Source organism: Stegodyphus dumicola, chromosome 1 (assembly GCF_044657685.1).
Source record: "Stegodyphus dumicola isolate Sdum_Otavi_A_Nest chromosome 1, ASM4465768v1".
NCBI lineage: Eukaryota > Metazoa > Arthropoda > Arachnida > Araneae > Eresidae > Stegodyphus > Stegodyphus dumicola.
This window is the reverse complement of record NC_140768.1, coordinates 101,016,448-101,036,872: the sequence shown is the minus strand read 5'-3', so window position 1 is coordinate 101,036,872 and position 20,425 is coordinate 101,016,448. Positions and strand designations below refer to the sequence as shown.

The 20,425-nt window shown below is 33.2% G+C and overlaps 1 protein-coding gene across 1 annotated transcript in view; it reads left to right on the top strand.

Annotated features, from left to right (window-relative positions):
- Window positions 1-20,425, top strand: part of l(2)05287 (WD repeat-containing protein l(2)05287) — an 86,277-nt gene that overhangs the window by 3,002 nt on the left and 62,850 nt on the right. The window contains exons 2-5 of the mRNA XM_085818285.1: window positions 5,148-5,277; window positions 7,354-7,419; window positions 17,840-17,924; window positions 18,021-18,130. Coding sequence (XP_085674411.1) covers window positions 5,148-5,277; window positions 7,354-7,419; window positions 17,840-17,924; window positions 18,021-18,130 — 391 coding nt within the window. The remainder of the gene's footprint in view (window positions 1-5,147; window positions 5,278-7,353; window positions 7,420-17,839; window positions 17,925-18,020; window positions 18,131-20,425) is intronic.

Genomic DNA, 20,425 nt, shown 5'->3' with positions numbered 1-20,425 from the left:
TGACGGACCTTCTGCTGCCTTGGTGATCCAGGATGTCGCCACTCCGCGGACTGATGTTTCAGTTCTGGTTCGTATGCCCTGGCTCAAAACTCATCGATGGCGATTATTCATGACAAGAATTGATCGCCGTCCTGTTGCCAGCATGCAGAGTGGTCGGAGCATATTGCATAGCGCATTACCTTTGAACTTCCGTCAGTGCATGCGGTACCCACCGCAAAGCGATTTTGCGTAGGTGTAGCTCATTATGCAATATCTTGCGGAAGGTGCATTTCTCGATGCCACTTGCCCTCTTTAACTCTTGTAACGTCAATCGTCTGTCTTCATCCATGAGGTGCTCGATGACGGCACGTGCCAATTCCGCACACTCACTGGTCATCCCGAACGCTGCTCATCACTGGTTGACACACATTCTTGCTGAAACTTTCCTACCCACCGTGCTACTGTACGATATGGTAGGGTATTATTCCCGATGGGCTTCTACTAATTCACTTTGACATTCCATCGCATTTCGCCCTCCGAAAACGGCTATTTTGATGTAAGCGCGCTGTTCAACACGGGTTACTTCCATCTCGCACGACACTCACCGACTGATTTCAGAGCCCTTGCTACCACTGAGCCATCTGCTGTTCTGCATACACACTATGCATGCAGAACTTCCCCACGACATATATACGTTTTGTGATCCGTTCACATATCTGCAAGAAAAAAATAGTTTCCATGACTTGCCCCAACCCTTGTATATATATATATATATAATTTCTGATCAATGACAATGATTACATGCATTTAATTCTTGTCTTTAATTTATTCCTTTTACAATTAAAATTTTGTTATTCATGATTTAATTCCAGTCCCCGTTAAAACATTTTTAACATTTTACTTTCAAGTTACCTCAAAATATCTTTCAAAATATAACTTACTAGTATGAATTCACTCTTTTAAGATAATCCTACTATAATTAAACTCAGGAAATAATATAATAAATTAATCAATATTATTTAGTAAATAAATTATTATTAACTTACTTTGCTGGAATTGCACTAGTAGTAACTTGTTTTCGCACTAAATGAATTTGAGATCATACAACAGAGAGAGCTAGATATATATACTCACCCCTTTACCTGGCTTAAAAACCCTTACATACATAGCCTTTATTTTCACAATCATTAGTTGTATTATCACAATCACATATTACAGTCAAAAGTCGTTAATTCGGCCACCCATAATCCGGACCTCAAAGCTACAAACTTTCTGTGCATGTGTCGCATTGACGGCCATTTCTGCGCATGCATCTTTGACGCCATAAGACCTTTACGGCTGCGAATATGCTTGTGCGCGTGCGCAAAATATGTTTGCGAGTGCGCGTTTAATGTATAACGGACGGTATAAGCTAAGCTAAAATTATCTAATTATCTATTTCAGTTAATGTTGCAGATTGCGTTGTTTCTTAATCTTCGAATTGGATTCAGCTTATTATTTTTTGCAGACTGTTAGAGCAATTTTATAAAAGTAAGCTTGAATTTTCGATTATGTCAAATAGAATTTCTGATATATATTTACTAATATGTAAAGGATCTACAAAGCGAAAGTATGTTTCGAAGTTCATTAAACAAAAAGTGGAATTGCTGCAAAAAATGGATAAAGGCATATCCTTTGTTTATCTAAACTTTGTTTATCTTTAACGCCATGGCGCGCAATGAATTGGAAGTTGATCTGTCAGCACTATCCTTATCTTCGGGGCAGATGTTTTTATTTTATTTGGCTTACAATTCCTACTAAATATAGTATTTCATCTCGATGTACTCCACCTTTGATATGATTTAAATCAAATTCCTCGTCATTATAATTCGCTTCTGATAGCAAAGAAAGTGAAAGAGGTTATTGAAAACGAAAAAATTTCGATTGACAAATTAGTCGGTATTCTCTACACAGCAATTATAGGACTTGAAGAGAAATTATGTCTGTTTATAGAATTAAAGAGAATGTATTATCACGTAAAAAACGAAACAACTTAAACAACTTACATTGAAAGAAATGTTTAATAAAGTAAACAAATAAATATTAAGCTTTTTTTTTTTTGTAAATTTTGATACCCTTTAGATCATAATTGTTCTCTATTTCATAAATTACGGTTTCATATTTTTAATTGTATAATTTCTGCATGCCATCTTACCAGATTTAAACTGATGATCGATAATCCGGAATCGCCAAAGTCCCGACGAATCTGCATTAATGACTTTTGACTGTATTAGTTGTATCATTAGTTGTATTATCACAATCATTAGTTGTGTTATTAGTTGTATGTGCCTTAGTTTTGAGTAGGTAAGCCATGCTGGTGTACCTACCACATATTGCATGATAATTGACTAAAATAAAATGAAAGCTTATCAGATAAACCATACTGCTACTGTTCTGTTTTGAGGACCGTAAGAAAATTGCAGCGAAAATGTATGCGCAAAAATGCCAAATCTAGCAAACGCGCCCATTTAGCAGCGCGCGAAATCTAGCGTACGCATTGATTTCAGATTGCATAAGTTTATATAGTTCTATATTTCTTAAGACGCCATTGAAATACTAGTTTAATTTTTAAATCCTTTTTTGATATCCTATGGATTTAACATTTTGGGAATTGCCCATGATGAAAAGTCGGCAATAGAATTTTGGGTAAAGTGCAGAATCACTCACTGCTTGACACGTTTTTAAGAATTGCACATACTCGGTATCCATGTGCACATCGACCTATTTTCACTTAAAAACAAATCCCAGAATTGCACAAAAATGGCACTGCGCACACCCTTGACTTTATCTATGTACACATCGACCTATTTTCATTTAAAGAGTAAAAGAAAATTGACAAAAATCCAATTGTTTTTACCCTTGTAAAAAGCGGCAAACAAATAAGTGTGCGATTCTGCACCGAGAATATTTTCAAAGAAAAGGCATCACTCATTATAGAAAATTACGTTTGAACAACCAACGAGGTGAAATTATGCTTTAGCGATAAGTTGGTAGCGAAATAGCAATGCAGGCATCCATTCAGTTATGTTTAGCAATTTTTATATAAATTATAATAATGATCTGAAATAGTTATTTACTCTTATGCTTCCATTCAGTCATGTTTAGCCTTTTTCATATAAATTATAATAATAAAATAGAATTATATGAAATTAACCTTTCATCTAAATTGAAACATCAATCTTAGATAGTTATTTACTATTATACTTCCTTTCTTGCCGCAATTCTTTGTGGCAGCATTGGCATCAACGATAATTTGGCGATTTTTTACGGCCCTCGAAACAGATAGTACCGCCACACGACACTGTAGCAAAGCATTCTGAAACATGACACTTAATAGTTATTTATTCAGTAATTTACTCCCATATTGTTGTAATCATCATTGTTAATATTTAATAGCACTTGCAGCATAACTATAAACACTAATAAATAAATAAATAAACATTTTACTGTGAATTCTCCAAAAACGATCTCTGCTCATTTCTGATGGATGTTATTTTTATGGATTCATATCACGATCGTATACAGACAGATATATACATATAGTACAGACTGATTGTCATGCTTTATCAAGCTGTAATCTTCTCATATGAAGTTTATCTCATTCGTCCAGAATTTGTAAAGGAACAGAATGTGGTTTGCTTCAATTCCTCCATTTTTTGTAGTTCATGCTGAAAAATTCTATTGATAATGAGAATCAATGGGTGTAAAATATTTGTAAGGCCACCAGATATCACTGAGACAGCGATGTTAAGCTTTTTTGCTTTGGATCTTAGTGTCTCCACTAAATGGGATCACATTGAATCCAGAACAATAAATACCCGGGATTGGAAAAAGCGCCTTTCCTTTTTCGATAAAATTCTCTTGTCCAAAACAACTGACTTCTTTGCACATCCATCCTTTTATGTTGGTGTAAATAATGATCGCTTTATGGTAGTTTCCTTTTGAAACTGTTTTTCTTTTGGAAAATATCAAAAGGTTAACTTCTCCCCATTGGTGTCACAACCCAAAACACAAGTTTGTTCAATCCTGGCTGTTATTGCAGAAATAGTTTTACCTAATGAATAATCAGTTCTGCTTGGAGGACAGTCAAATGTAATGGGCACTTTATCTGTATCAATTATTTGCCCTCTGTAAAATTTTATTCATTAATTTTCTTAGATGGGTACTTCAGAAAAGGTTTTTTTTTTTTTTTTTTTTTTTTTTTTTTTTTTTAACACTAGTATACAGGAAGCTTTGTCCAACTATTGTTTTGGTTCTGACGGATAATTTCTTTCATTTTAGAACCTGAAACATCAATTAGGCCCATTTGTTAAGTGCTTAAAGGCAAATTCTAACTCTTAACACTGATAATCCTTTTTCTGTCAGCTCCATTGTCCATTTCTTGGGATTGACTTCCAACAGGCCGGGCTATGATACCAGTCTAACAAGATCTTTTATTCTAAGGCATTTTCTCTCTTTTTGTTTCGACTTCCACTGCTATAAATGAACCTCTGTGTTGTCTGCAGCTATTGCTATAACACTGCTACCTCACCTTTTGTCACACATGCAACTAATATCTTCAGATTTATCGACTAAGTTGTGCATAGTTTGCTTTTAATGTGGATTGTGCATAAATAATGGATCAAATGAAATTTGCTTCTGCAGCATCTCAGTCTTTTCTATAATGCAGTTTTGTTAGCTCATGCTGCTTCTATGATTTTGTTATTCTTCTTGAAATGCATAACTAGTGCAGGGAGGAAAAAATAAGAAGAATGCATGTTACGTCTGAGTATTGTTGTTATCTCGATTTTTGAAGGCAAAGACAGTGAAGGGCATCAGATGGCATTTCAAATCTCATGCAGCTGTCTTACCTATGAAACTATTCAGATAGTCAATCAAATGCATTGTATAGCTTGCATCTCATCATTTAAATTCCATATCTGTTGTTATTTTTTATGCACTGTTCTGTTTTGCTGTTTACTATTTTTATGATAAATCTGAATTGTGCTATAAAATTATATTGATACATAATACCATTTTTAAGTACTTCAGATGTATTATTGGAAAAATGAATCCATGTACTAAAAAAACATACTTTTGCTGTTTTAATTAATTATGTATGTTTACATTTGTTTTGTATGCTTTTTTAGATCTATCATTGTTGCTAATGGATCAGATATAAAAGTCTTCAGCATTCAAAGTGGAGAATGTATTCAAACTCTGAGGTATCACAAAAGGCCTGTTGTCAGTCTTCAAGAGTGTAAAAAGAATGTTCTGCAGGTAAATGTTTTAGAAAATTGTATCCTTCTTTTTAAATTAGTCTTTTTTTTTTATTTTGAAAAACTTAAACAGCAGTGTAGAATAAAAAATAAATGATTTAAATTTTTTTTAAAGTATTTTCCAGTGTAAAAAATTTTTTTATATTTTTCTATTAACTTTATTGTATGATTTTTTTCCATTAGGAGGAGCAAATCTTGTGAAATGGTAGTTATTAATATCATATAGTTTTTTTTTCATGCATTTAATGCACTAACTGCTTGTATGGCTAGCCAGAAGATACATTTTAAACATACAAGGTGCACCCAATTTAATCACTGTGTCTGGCAGGAGTCATAGGCTCACAGAGCAGAGAGTCAAAAGGGGGACCAGTTGTTGCACCCATAATTGGAGGGTTGAAGCCACCTATCCTTCAGGATAGCACTAGCCTCCTCTTCAGATATCTGGAATCGGGTCCATGTATTTTACACCTCCAGAGCCAAGACTATTAGAGTGCAGATTTCAGCAAGCACATTAAATGGCTTTGGAGGCACCATTGGAGTAGTTATGCGGTTCTTCAAAATGGCAGAAGAAACATAGGGGTACAGCAGAACATCATTGAAGTCATACTTAACAGAGTTTGTGTTGCAGCAAAACTTAATAGCTTGGTTAAAAAAAAAAAAAAAAAAAAAAAACTTTTGAAGCTTTCAAGCATTTTCCACCTGAAATAAAGAAAAACTAATTGTATCAAATTAATGCCAAAGTTAGCTTTATTTATTACCCATTTTCAAAGTGTGCGTACATATTTAAAGCTTAATTATTAATTTAAATATTGAAAGTTTAATTTAATAATAATGCATTGCATAAATATATTTCTACAATTTAAAATATAGTAAGGAAGTCAATTGAAATTTTTTAGATATAAATTTAGCAAGTCAATAAAATAATTTGCCTTTCATGTCAAGTCCATTACCTTGAGATTATTTTACCCGCAATTAGTTTGTAAATCTGCCTAAAGAGGGTAGTACATATTGAAAGTAGTCAAGCTTAACTTGACTAATTTATCTCTATCACTGATGAATTGAAAAAATTCGAATGTACACAAGAAATATTTTCAGTCTAAAATCTAAAGGTTGGTATTTGCAAGAAATCTCTGTTACACTCTGTAATTCAAACATGTTGATAACTACATATTAAATTTTCAGACTGCTATGTATTTCATTTATTTCAAATAATTTTATTGTTTTGAATTTTCATTAAGTAACCAATTTTTAAATCAACTAATTATGAAAATTTCAAAAAGGGGAGGGGTCAAAATCTAAGCATAAGAAATGGTAATCTATTATCTTTTATTTACTTATTAAATTGTTTAACAAAGTTTATTAACTTTTTTTTAAATAGATATGTTTGTATGCAAATACTTTATTATTTCTTCAACTTTTACCTACAACATCTCATAGCATTTTGATTTGATAAAGTTTGTAACCTTGAAGAAAAATTATTATTCTCTTGTTGATAAATTGGAGATGCTCATCAGTTAGTCTGGTTCTTTTCTGAAACATTAATTTTCAACTTCAGAAGAAAAGCTGTTCACATATAAATGTACTCCGAATTATTCTTATCTAAAAAATACATGACCAAGGGTATTTATCTTTTCACAGGTTTGTATGAAATTTTATCAAATGTGTATTTTTAGACCTTTGAATAAAATTTATATTACAGAGTAATTAATTAGCTCCATTTGTAGATTTTCTGGGATGTTATACATGTCCATTTTTGGTAACGAGAATAATGTAAAATTGGACTCCAAATCAAATCATTTATTAAAATCTTAAGCATTTTCTTAATATTCTTGCAAAATTGTTAATTAGTTTTGGAAAAATATTTTTGCGGGCCATTTAAAGCTGCTTTGGATGTTGCATGCAGCCCGCTGGTTTGCCAGTTTGAGACCATTGCATTAAGACATGTATAAAACTTAAGTTTGAATTTGCTACGTGGAAATTATAGTAGAATTGTTACATATATCACATGATTTTATAAAGAACAACATTATTTCAGTGTTTTTTTTTTTTTTTTTTTTCCTTCTTTTTTTTGAAATAGATTCTTAGTTGTTGTGAAGGAGGAACTGTCGTTCGATGGGATTACTCTGAAGGAAAGCTACTTCAAGTACAAAATGTTTCTTTGTTTTATACAAATTAATAGAATCATAAAAATGCAATCTAATTTGGTTATATTAATCTAAGATCATAGAATTTTATTTTTGTTTACATATTTTGTATTTAGAGCATTTTGTGTATCATTTATCAGAGTACAAAAAAGTCTGTATTGCTTTTTATCAAAAAATTGGGCATTTATTGTGAAAGAATGACATGCTATGTCTTATTTAAAGTAGCCATTGCTAGCCACTACTTTTTCCCATCTTTCTGGCAGCAATTTTTGGTATCATATGATGTGAAGTGCTGCTTGGATACACCATGCATCATCAATCAAAACGAGTAGTAATCAGAAAGAGCAATGTCTAGTGAGTACGAGGGAAGGGGGGAACTTCCCATTTGAGTGTTTCCGATTAGGTTTTGACCAGTGCCACAACATATGGATGAGCGCTAACTTGTAGAAAATAATTTTTTCATGTCCGGAGTAGTAGTGGGTGCATTTTTCTTCGAGTGCTTGCTTCAATGTCATCAGTTCTGTTCAAGTCCCAGTAATTGTTTAGAGAGTCCCAGTAATTGTTTCGTTTGGTTTGAGCAACTCATAATACTGGACACAAAGTTGATCCCACCATTACACAGTATGATTTTTTTCCCCATGAATATTTGGCTTGGTTATCAGTGTTGAAGCATGGCCAGGCAGTCCCCATGATTTCTTCCTTGGGCTATAATAGTGGATCCATTTTTTATCACTATTGACTATGCGAAAAAATGCATTTTACAATGCAAAAAAAATTTCGTTTATACTTGGAAAGCAGTATTTCACTTGTAAAGAATTGATGTTCAACGTTTCTCGGCTTCAGTTCATATGGAACCCAAATGTGTTTCTTCTGAATCATTCCCAATGATTTTAAATGATGTGAAATTCCTTTTTGAGGCAATCCTAATGTAATTCCAAGTTCTACTTGCATTTGGCACCAATCTTCATCCAATAAAGCTTCCACTTCCGCATCTTCATACATTTTCATTCTTCCACTCTGTTCTTTGTCTTTGACATCAAATTCACCATTCTTAAACTTTTAAAACCACTATGACAATTTCTCTCACTTAAGGTAGCCTCAACATATACTTCTACAAGGAATAGATGCAGTTGAGCTGCAGATTTCTTCAAATTAAAGAAATAAATCAAAAGTTCCTTCGGCTCAAAACTCAACATTTTTGGCATGAAAAAATTATATGTAGCTGATACAGAATCGCTAATATTTCAAGGATTTTTGTTAGCAGTTGTCCAACCTTATGATATGATGGTTTACATCAGACAATTTTAACCATAATTTACTGGTGCTATTTTTTGTCAAATGCAAGAGACTTATTTGTACTCCCAATATATCAGGGTATTTTTATGTCTCTGAAACTGATAGAAGAAATTAAACTCCTGGTGATAATGATTGTTCAAATTCAGCAAATGATAAAAATATTAAAATATGATATTTATTTAGTATAAATTAAACCTGAAATAAAATTATTGAGGATGTTTGAAATATAACTTTACTTGAAACATAAATAGCATAGCCTAGTGATAACAACATCTCTAACTAAACAAAGGAAAAATTTAGATAACCTTTTTGATTAATAATCAAATTTAAAATTTTCATGCTCATGAGTCACATAGGTTTGGTATTTGGATATAACATAGTTAATTTACAGTTTGGCTGCAGGTAGCAACTGTACTGAAAAATTTTCTCACAAGAAGTCTCAGAATTTATAAGAAAATCTATAGTTTTCAAAGTGTTTATCTTTAAATTTTCATTAAATTACATTTGCTTTTCTTTCAATTCCAGGATTACTGATTCTTAAGAGAAATTTATAAAGAAACTAGAATTAAAAAATAATAAATTAATATGTGTGTTTCTGTTCATCTGACTTATGATTTCCCAATTTTTTTTCCTTAAAACTATGTAAGCAAATTAGAGTCTTATGATACAGAACTAATGTTGCTATGAATATGAAGTATGAGAATAATTAATGATGTAATGAATCTTAAATAATTACATTTATGTTAAATTTTAATGAAGGTTCATAGAATAAACTGACATTAAGCAAGATCAAAGGTTGCTTTTCTGTTAGGTGTAATCTAATGCTGTTTGATCTGTCTGCGATGGCATAAAAATTATATGAAAAATACAAGATATTATTAAAACCTTAAATTTCACAAACCTACGGATTTTCAAATTATTTATCTAGCAGTGTTACAGTATTTATATTGCTACAAAGTTTTATCTTAATAATTAAGTTTTCTCTTTTTTTTATATAGAAGATAATTTACAGACTGGGAAATTCAGCAGCGATTTTGCATTGAATCACTCTGAATCGCCATTTCACTTTTCAAACTTTCCACAAAATATTAACGCCCAGTAATATATTTGAAGAAATTAAATAATGAAGAATCTGCATAAATGTGTGTATGTTTCTTGCATTGTGATAAAACAATGGTACCTAGAGCCATCAAATTTTAAATGATGTAATCCTACTTTGAATATGGGCATCTGGAAGCCCAAATTTTTGATTTGTTTTATTCTTGATTCCATATTTTGTAAAACTTTAACGAATTTTTGATTAACAAACTTGAGGATTTCAAAGCAAGCAATGGCACCGTTGCACAGAAAAAACATTTTTATCTCCAACGCGTGAGAATTTGTATCAGAAATTCTAAAGATATGCTCAATTTAAAATTATTTTGTGATATTGCTCTTGATCTGAATTTTATGGTTTAAGTGTGAAGAACATGATTTTTAATAAATAAAGGTAAAACACAAAATATATATATATGAAAAAAAAAAAGGCCATTTGGACGTAATTTAAAATCTGAAACCTTCAGGGTTTTTTTTATTTTTGTTTTTGGTATTATAATCGTTTTTATTTTTGCAAACGTAAGCAGATTTTTTACATACAAAATCACAGATTCTAATTATGCAAAAGTTTGGTTTTAATTAATGTGATGGCTACACTTGATGTATTAAAGCAATTTTTAAATATTTGGCATAAGATTGCTTAGTTTAATTTTTAACACACCGTGTTTGAAAATACTCAACCTCTTTCTAGTTTTCCATTCCAGTTTTGCATTCTTTATAATTTTTCGATTGTGTTTTCTTGTGTTCTTGCATTTTACATTTTGACTGCACTTTTTGCCTAAAAATTTGTATACCGGGGGGCCATAATTAAACTCACAGTGTTCTGTAGCGCGATCTATTTGAAAGAATGACGCCACATTTTGTAGGAAGATTAAACAAGATGGGGGACGAAGGATTCCGCGAAAAAAAAACAAATTAGTTCCAAAAGTCACCGCTAGGGGAATATTTGGCACTGTGTAATAGAAAATAGAGTGTTAACAAATGCAAATCAATACAGAAATTACTTTTTATTTTGCATTCAAATGAGGTTCGATGTGGCTGCCATTGTTGTGGACCACATATTGCATTCTGTGCACAGTATGCACAACAGCAGAAAGTAACATGTCTGCAGGAATCTCCCGTACAGTCCGTGATATGTTATCCTTCAACGTAGCCAGGTCCTGGACCACCCCTTGTATACTTTGGACTTAAGGTAACCCCATAGCCAGAAGTCGCATGGGGTAAGATCAGGCAACCGAGGAAAGTATGCACTTGGAAAGTAGCGGCTAATGACTCTTTCTGTTGTAGCATCTGTTGCACCCGTACAGCGACGTGTGGTGGGGCTCCATAAAATGATTTTCCCCAGGCATTGTCTTTGCTGAAGTGCCAGAATGACAAAGCTGTTCAACATGTGGCGATATTTCTCTCCGGTAACAGAACAGGTTTGTGGTCCTGTCGGAGTAATGTTCTCATAGAAGAATGGACCTACGGTAAATTCCGCTGTGAACCCACACCAAACAGTTACCTTTGGTGAAAGTAAGGGAATTGCTGTGACTGCATGTGGTGGTTTGTCATCTCAACTTCGGCAGTTTTGGGTATTCACAGTTCCATTCAGGTAAAAGTGGTCCTCGTCTCCCCATAAGATTTTCCACGGCCGAGCATCATCCACCTCCATTCTGGCAAGAAAGGTGAGAGCAAAAGTCAATCGCTTATCATCGTCGGGGTACACTAACTCCTGTACACGGCTGATCTTGTACGGATAGAAGTTGATAATCTTTCGTAAGATTTTCCATACCGTACTGTAAGGCAGATCCATATTCCAAGCTACTCCATGAGCGCTAGAGGTGGCAGCAATATTGCCTGGTCCTCTGTCGACAATCGCCGTGGCAACTGCTTCGATTGTATCCTGTGGTACAGGTTTTTCTTCCTTTGCCTGACTGAACCTTCAGAGAATCTGTTTTCTCAAACGTCACAACCATTGCTTTTAGCCCATTAACTGACACAGGACTGTTACCTTTACGCATTTTTTTTTTTTTTTTTTTTGTGCGTTCTAAAAGCACGAAGAGCGGCTGATGCATTCCACTGGTTGAGGTAAAAGAATTTTAACCAATAACGCACGCTCGACTAAAGAAGGAGACATTGCATATAAACTTTCAATCCGATTGATTCGAAACGTAACACATTGCCTTTTAAAACCCAAGCAGTTGGCACTGTGTGAATGGATGTAACCTGAAATTTGAATAAAGAACTGCTCATCATACGTGATATTGCAGATCACGAGACTTTATCGGTGTTTATGTAGATTTTACACTTTTTTAAAAGTGTTGCCATGTTGCACTTGAACTAAATCAGAAAATGTGCATAATAAAAGGTAATTTTATTCTGTATTAATTTACATTTGTTAACACTGTATTTTCTGTTACACAGCGCCAAATATTCCCCTAGCGTGGACTTATTGAACTAATTTGTTTTTCCGCGGAATCCTTCGTCCCCCGTCTTGTTTAACCTTCCTACAAAATGTGGCGTCATTCTCGCAAATAGATCGTGCTACAGAACACTGTGAGCACTGTCAGTTTAATTATGCCCCCTGGTATTTAAAAAATATATATAATTAAATTTTAAAACACATTTAATTATTTGCAATTTTCACACAAAAAATTTTTCACTTAACGTTTTTTACAATTTTTACACAATTTTTCAACAGAACACATTTCACATTACAAACAGATATTTTTAAAAATATATGTTTGTTTTTTAAAAATTGTGAATTAGTTCTTTTTGTTTCTTATTGGTTTATATGGATTATGTGTAGTTCTTTTTTAGTTTCTTTTTATTGATATGCATATTCATGTCGGGGAGGTTTCTGTTGACAAGGGTTTCTAAAATACATTATTTTTCATTTTTTTATAAAAAATTCATTTTTTTAAAGATTTAATTTTTTTTTAAAAAGTTTAATTTAATACTTGACTTTACTTGCTTGTTTCTCAAAAGACTTCATTAGTATTTTCCTTTTAGAACTTTATTCTTAAATTTAATTCTTAAATGTTAATTTCTAAGGGAACCACTTTGTTGGTATTTCTTTTTACTTTTGGTTTTGACTTTTACCCTTGCCTGCATGAATGACGAAACACGAATTGAATGATTGGAGAGTTAGGTTTGGAAGCAACTTCCCCTTGATAAGTCTGTCTCCTGCCTACTCAACAGTCATTCACTTATGCATTTTTAAAAAAATTGTTTAGTTTAATTTTAATTTGCTAAATTAGCGAATTTATTTTCATGGATTGGCTTTGCACTTGATTTGCTTATGCTTCTGAATTTAAATGATATTGTAGATTAGTTCGAGAATTAAATCTTTTATATGTTCGCACATTTTTTTTAAATTTAAAAAAAAAATATTTTGGCTTTTTTTTTTTTTAGGCTTTAAATTTGCTTTTTTACTTTTATACGTGTTTGTTAAAATTTAAATTTGTTTAAATTTTTAATTAAATTTGTATTTAAATTTAATTTTTTAAATTAAATTCAATTTATTCTTATGAAACAATTTAATTAATTTTAATGTTTTTTTTCCTTATATTTATTTTAAATGATTTTTTCCATTACCATATTATGCAGCTTTATATCAATAGTCAATTAATTATTAATTTTATTAATAAATTTTTTTAAACAATGGAATCTTCATTATTCCAATCAATTGCCGGTGCATATTCAGCCATTGACCCCCAGTCGACCCTTTGTTCATCACTGACCCCATTTAAAATTTCATCGACTCCAGGGCTTACCAACTCATTGAGAACCTCAGATGATTCATAGGTTTAAACTGTTTGTACTTTTAAGCATATATATATATATATTATCCATGCACATGGTAATATTTAACAAATCAACATTTCTATAGCTCTAAAGTTATGAAGTTAGATACTGTTGACAATCTGTCACAAGGTTTACTGGCAGAAAAATATGATAGCTGATTTTTGTGATTGCTGAAAGAGGAAATCAAGTAACCACACAACATTTTAACGAGCAATGGGTATTTTGAAACTATCAAACAAAATTTATAAGTTATGAAGTTTGTGTCCTGTTTTTTGTTGTAAGATTCATTTTATGCATTTTAAAATAATATACCTTTATAATATTTTTAAAAAAGTGAGCACAAGGGAAATTTCTTTCTCAGTTTTATTTATTTCGTACATTATATGCTACTTATCTTTGTGATAAATTCATAATAGTATTAAAAGAAAAGCACTAATAAATTGATATATCTCACTTCTACTATGCAGCATTTCAAAATGATCCTTAAAATTTTGATTTATAATTTTTAAAATTAAATATTGAAATGATTTTTTTTTTTTTTTTGCATTTGTTTGCATATATACTTGTTTAACAATCAAATTTATTATCATAGAATTCAGTCTTTGCATCATTGAATAGATCATAATTTTTTTTTTTAAGTATGAAATTTATTTTGACATAAATGCAGTTTAATGCTTTTGCAATTTTTTGAATTAAATCTTTTTTTCTCTTTATAATCACAATGCCTCTGGTGTTCCTCCCCATTCTGATACCTAAAAATCTTTGCATCATAATGTCCTGAAGTTTTCACAGCTTATAAAACTATTCTAATTCTCTTTTGAAACAAAAATTATTAAAAACCTGTTAATTAGGTAGTTTTCTACAATTTTTTATGTATCACATTATAACTCCATCAACCCAAGCTGTGTGAAGACACATTTTTCTCTTTACCATTTTTTTTTTAAATACATCACATCACCTACTTAAATATATATTATGTAGAAATAATTTCCTTTGGTTCTGATGTTCATCCTTAAATGTTATTTTGTGAAGAACAAGTACAAATTAGTACAATAACACCCCATTTAAGCAAAAATCTGGTTTGACTGAAGAGGTGAAGAAAAATTTTCGTGAAACAAGTCCAGCAACCAGTCATCTTCAACTTTGTTTTTAATTAACCTTTTCTCTATTTTCGTTTTTAGAAATGAACGTGTATTGTCTAATGTAAACAAAATGATTATTGGTACATTACCTAGCAAAAGTGCTGATTGTGAAATCTATATTCCTGAAAATGAATTTCAAGTATTTACTTTCATTGATGAATTATCTACTCTGAAGTGACAAAAGTCATGGGATAGCAATATGCAAATATACAGATGGCAGTAGTGTCGCGTAGAAAATGTATAAATGCGAAGTGCTTTGGCAGGGCTTTCATTTGTGTTCAAGTTATTCATGTGAAGAGGCTTTGACGTGATTATGGCCGCACGACGAGAATTAACAGACTTGGAATGCAGAATGGTAGTTGGAGCTAGACGCATGGGTCATTCCATTTTGGATATCGTTAGAGAATTCAACATTCCGAGATCCACAGTGTGAAGAGTGTGCCGAGAGTATCTAATTTCAGGCATAACATCCCACCATGGACAGCGCAGTGGCCGACCACCTGCACTTAACGACCGAGACCAGCGACGTCTGCGTAGAGTTGTCAATGTTCACAGACAAGCAACACTGCATCAAATAAACACAGAAATCAATGTGGGACGTACGAGGGACGTGTCCGATAGGACAGTGCGGCGAAATTTGTCTTCCTTGGGCTATGCCAGCAGAAGACCGACTCGAGTGCCTTTACTGACAGCACGACATTGCCTGCAGCGACTCTCGTGGGCTCATGAGCATATCGGTTGGTCCCTAAATGAATGGAAAACCGTGGCTTGGTCAGATGAGTCACGATTTCAGTTGGTAAGAGCTGATGGTAAGGTTCGAGTGTGGCGCAGACCCCACGAAGCCATGGACCCAAGTTGTCAACAAGGCACTGTTCAAGCTGGTGGTGGTTCCATAATGGTCTGGGCTGTTTTTACATGGCATGGACTCAGTCCTCTGGTGCAACTGAACTGATCATTGACTGGAAATGGATACCTTCAGGTACTTGGAGATCACTTGCAGCCATTCATGAACTTCATGTACTCAAACAATGATGGGATTTTTATGGATGCTAATGCGCCATGTCACCGGGCCACAATCGTTCGCGATTGGTTAGAAGAACATTCTGGACAATTCCAGTGAATGATCTGGCCACCTAGATCGCCCGACATGAATCCCATCGAACATTTATGGGACATCATCAAGAGGTCAGTTTGTGCCCAAAACCCTGCACCGTCAACACTTTCACAATTATGGACGTCTATAGAGGCAGCATGGCTCAATATTTCTGCAGGGGACTTCCAACGACTTGTTGAGCCCATGCCATGTCGAGTTGCTGCACTTCGCCGGGCAAAAGGAAGACAGACAAAATATTAGGAGGTATCCCATGACTTTTGTCACTTCAGTATACACTATTAAAATTTGTGGGCATCTGTCTATGTGTTTGTTGGTTCGTGGCATTATCTCCTCCGGAAAGACGGGGATTTGAGATTTTAAATTTGAGAAAGGTACCCCCCCCCCCCCCCCCGATACCAAAAATTTGTTGGAAGCGATTTCGACAATTCTCATCGTCGTACGGCTTTAATTAGCTGAGATATTAATTAAAAACTGTGAAAACACTAATTTTCTCTCTGCTTTTCCCATGTGGCAACAGTCTCATCCATTGGAGATAAAAATGTGTTTTATTTTGAAAAGTGTTGCCACTTCTCCGCTTTCAAGGTCATAAAGTTTCTTAAAAATTTTACAAAATATGAAATAAAAATAGCATTTCCAAACATGAAATATATTATTCCTGATTCTAAAAATTCATGGGAAGCCATTTTGACCATTATCATCTTCGAACGACTTTGATCACGCTAATTTTTGCACTCATTTTTCCGGTTGACAACAGTCTTGCATGCTGGAGATAAAAATCTGCTTTATTTCAAAAAGTGTTGCCACTGTTTGCTTTCAAATCATAGAGTTTGTTAATAAAAAATTTGTAAGTTTTACAAAATCTGAAATAAGAATAGCATTGCCAAACTTTACCAAACATATTATTATTGCAAAACATATTATTATTATATAAGGTCATATTCTGATGTTGAAGAAAGCTTGCGATTGCATGCGACATCATTGTATATCGAAAATTTTTCATTAATTTTTCATTTCATTTTAAATAAACAGCTGCTGTTGGCATCCTTTTTTTTTCAGGTTATTATAATTGACACAATGTAATTGATGCCACGTTAATTCTTTCATTGATATTGGGAAAATGTTGTATTACATTATATTTAAATCATGATATCGTACATACTAATCTGAAGTGTCAAAGTTTTTGTTTCCTGGTTTGGCAATAAAAAAATTATATACAAATTGGTTGTTGCTTGGAAAGAATGAACTGATTTCATTTATATTTAAATGTTTTTATAAATTTGCTTTTTAGGAGTGCATAGAACTTATAAATTTTGTTTTGGCTGCAGCCCACTCATCTGGGGGGCTTGATCACTAGTGCAACTTAAAATTATTTTTGCACTAAGGAAATATCCCAAAATGAATGTTCTGAATACATTTAAGAGTTTTTCTGCTTTTGGAGAAGAGGAACCTGTATATCATCGGCTGCAAAATTGATAAAGTTTTATTCAAAATTTATCCCAAACTGAAGTTTTTAAATTAACTAATTTTAAGTTTTCCCTTGGCATATTTTTATTCCAATTTAATTAGCAGATTAGTTTAGAAATGATAGCAATAATAAAAACAACTTTGTATAATCATAAATTCATTTTATTTCTCTTATGTGATTTCAACAAATTTAAAGAATTCAAAAGTGAAAATTTGAAGCTTATTTTATGCAAAATGGGTGCAGAATAACATTATTGTCAAAAATGAATTATTTATATTTTTTAATGAAAATGATGCTGAGTATGGGTTATTTAATATATATGTATACAGGTATTAGGATAAAATTTCTTCCATCTGATGTACATAAAATTTTTGTATATATGCCACAGTCTGAAATACTGAAATGGCTGCTTTAATTATAATCTTTTTTTTAACTTTTTGCTGTAAGAACATTCATATCATTAAATGCTAAGTTAATATTTAAGTACTTTTTAATAAAAATTTTTTTTTCCTCTATAGGTATATGATGGACCTATATCTACAGTGGCTACTTTCTATGCTCCCGATGATACTTGTCGTTGGTTTATGACAAAAAAATTTGAAGGTTTGTTTGCAGTTTTTTATTGTATTAATTAATATAAATTGTGTGTAGTTTCACCTAAAGCAGTTTATTTAATGCAGAAATTTGTGTTCGTTTTAGATCATTTTAGGCTGTATTCATGTTATCCTAAGACAGTGGAAAAGGCATCAGTTCAAATGGTTCTAAAGCCAGTTCTTCCTATTCAAAATACTGTAGCTTTTGGATTTAAGGTACGTGTGAATACTACTTCAGTTTGTATCAGAACTGGCTTTCTGCTTCAAAAACTGGTTATAACCAATTGAAATTAACCAAAAATGTCAATAACTAGCAGAAACTAATAAAAGTATTTAAAATGTTTTGTTAATGAGCAATATTTACTATTTGACTAAATTAATTTTTAATACATAAAAATTCTATATATATGCAGGGTGATTCTAAATTGTTTCACAAATTAAGAGGGGTGGTAGTACCCATCTAGATGAGCAAAAATTACCATAGAACATAGGGTCGCATTCCACTCTGAGAGGAAGAAAAGAGGAAAGTAGAAACGCTCCAAGGAAGAACAAGGAAACCATCTCCTAAGGCTATCAAGAATTAACCCTATGCAAATTTGCACTGAGAAGAAACAGCAGCATTTTGCTCTTAGTTGATACTGGAGAAAGCCATTCAGAGCAATTGTTGTCCTTGAAAACGGCACAACATCATCGCCTTCAACTTGCAACTTGCATTGCTTCGACTTTGATAATATCGTTCAAAACTTTTCGGGAATGCTATGGCACAGTACATGTACAAGGAATTGGCAGATATTCACCTCACATACAATGAAGCAAAAGGGAATGGACATGAAGTACGAAAATTGTATAAATAGCGGTTTCCAACTTGTCAGATTCCAAGCAATCCAACCTTTTCTAGTGTTGATTGAAGACTGGCTCTTTTGCCATCTCAAAAAGCAATGTAGGACATATGCACGAACGCCAGAAATGGAAGAGCAAGTTTTGACTAGATTTGAAGCAGCTCCTTCCATAAATACGCGAGCGGTGGCATGTGAAATGGATATTTTGTAGCCAGTGGTGTGGTGTATTTTACACAAGGAATGCATGCACCACGTGCAAAAAATGAATCTTTGAATGCACATGATTATCCATGCCAGGCAGACTTTGTGCAGTGGATACTTGGAATGAGGAATAATAATCCACGATCTCATGCATTAGTATTATTTAGCGATGAGGCAACATTTAACAGAGAAAACATTTTCAACGTGCCCAATCAACACGTTTGGTCTGACAGCAATCCCCACTGCACTATCTGTTGTAAACACAAGCAGAAATTTTCCATTAACGTCTGGGCAGGTATCCTAGGTGATTACCTGGTAGGCCCTTACATCATGCCAGACCATTTGACTGGCGCAACATACCGTATCTTCTTGCAACAAGTGCTTCCCAGTTTATTTCAGGCTGCTCTGCTGCACATGCAAAGAATGTGGTTTATGCACAATGGAGCGCCAGCACATTTTTTGTCACGCTCCGTAACTTTTTTAATGCCACATATCCCGCATGATGGATCAGACGTGGTGGACCTATGGCTTGGCCTCCTCGCTCACCAGACCTCAACCCACTGGACTTTTTCATCTGGGAGCACATGAAATCTATAGTATGAGAGATGTCTGTGGACACAGCTGAAGATCTCATGGTGAAAATCGCTGTTGCCGCGGACAGAATTAACATGACACCAGGAATCTTCAAGAGTGCACCATTCATTCCTTCACCGATGTCAACTCAGGGTTCGTAGTGGTCCTTATAAGTGTTTATAAGTCCTTATATTTGAAAATAAAATATAAAGGCCCTTCCTTATAGGTGCTTACTTTTTCTTTAAAGCCCTTATTTTTTTGTTTTTAGTGCTTATTTTTTGCTTTTAGTGCTTTTTTTTTTTTAACGAACGCGCAATTTTTCCCCGTACCAAAGTCGAAACTAGATAAACAACTTTTCTTCCTAATATGGAATGTCAGATGGTGAATCGTACTCCCAGAAATAGCTTTTCCCCCTTTCTCTGCAATAACATAAACTTTGGTGTTCGCGGAGAGTACAGACAGGTGCCCGTCATTCTCTTGGCCAAAGAATTGCAAAAGCAGTAGACAATTCCGGTGCATTTGGCATTCTTTTCCTCCCACCCAAATACTACACACGTTTGAATTTCTATCAAGATCTTAATAATTTGCATTCTCATTCCGCTTGGTCAGTTCATATTCGTGTTTATTATGATCATTATGCTTATAGTATGAGTATATGTATGAATGTTTATAATAACATAGTTGCAGTAACTGCTGAAGTATAGTAAACTTCCAAAAATGGTTGTGTTTTAACACCGATTAGCTTTCTAAGGAATAATATTCGTAATGGCTTAAATAAAGGGAAAGTAATTGAATAGTAAAAATAATTTCATTTTTTTGGCCAATACAGTACAAAGGTTGGGAGGTTCTCCCCTTTTTCCACAAAATCTCGAATATTGAAACTGTTACAGTTCACTGT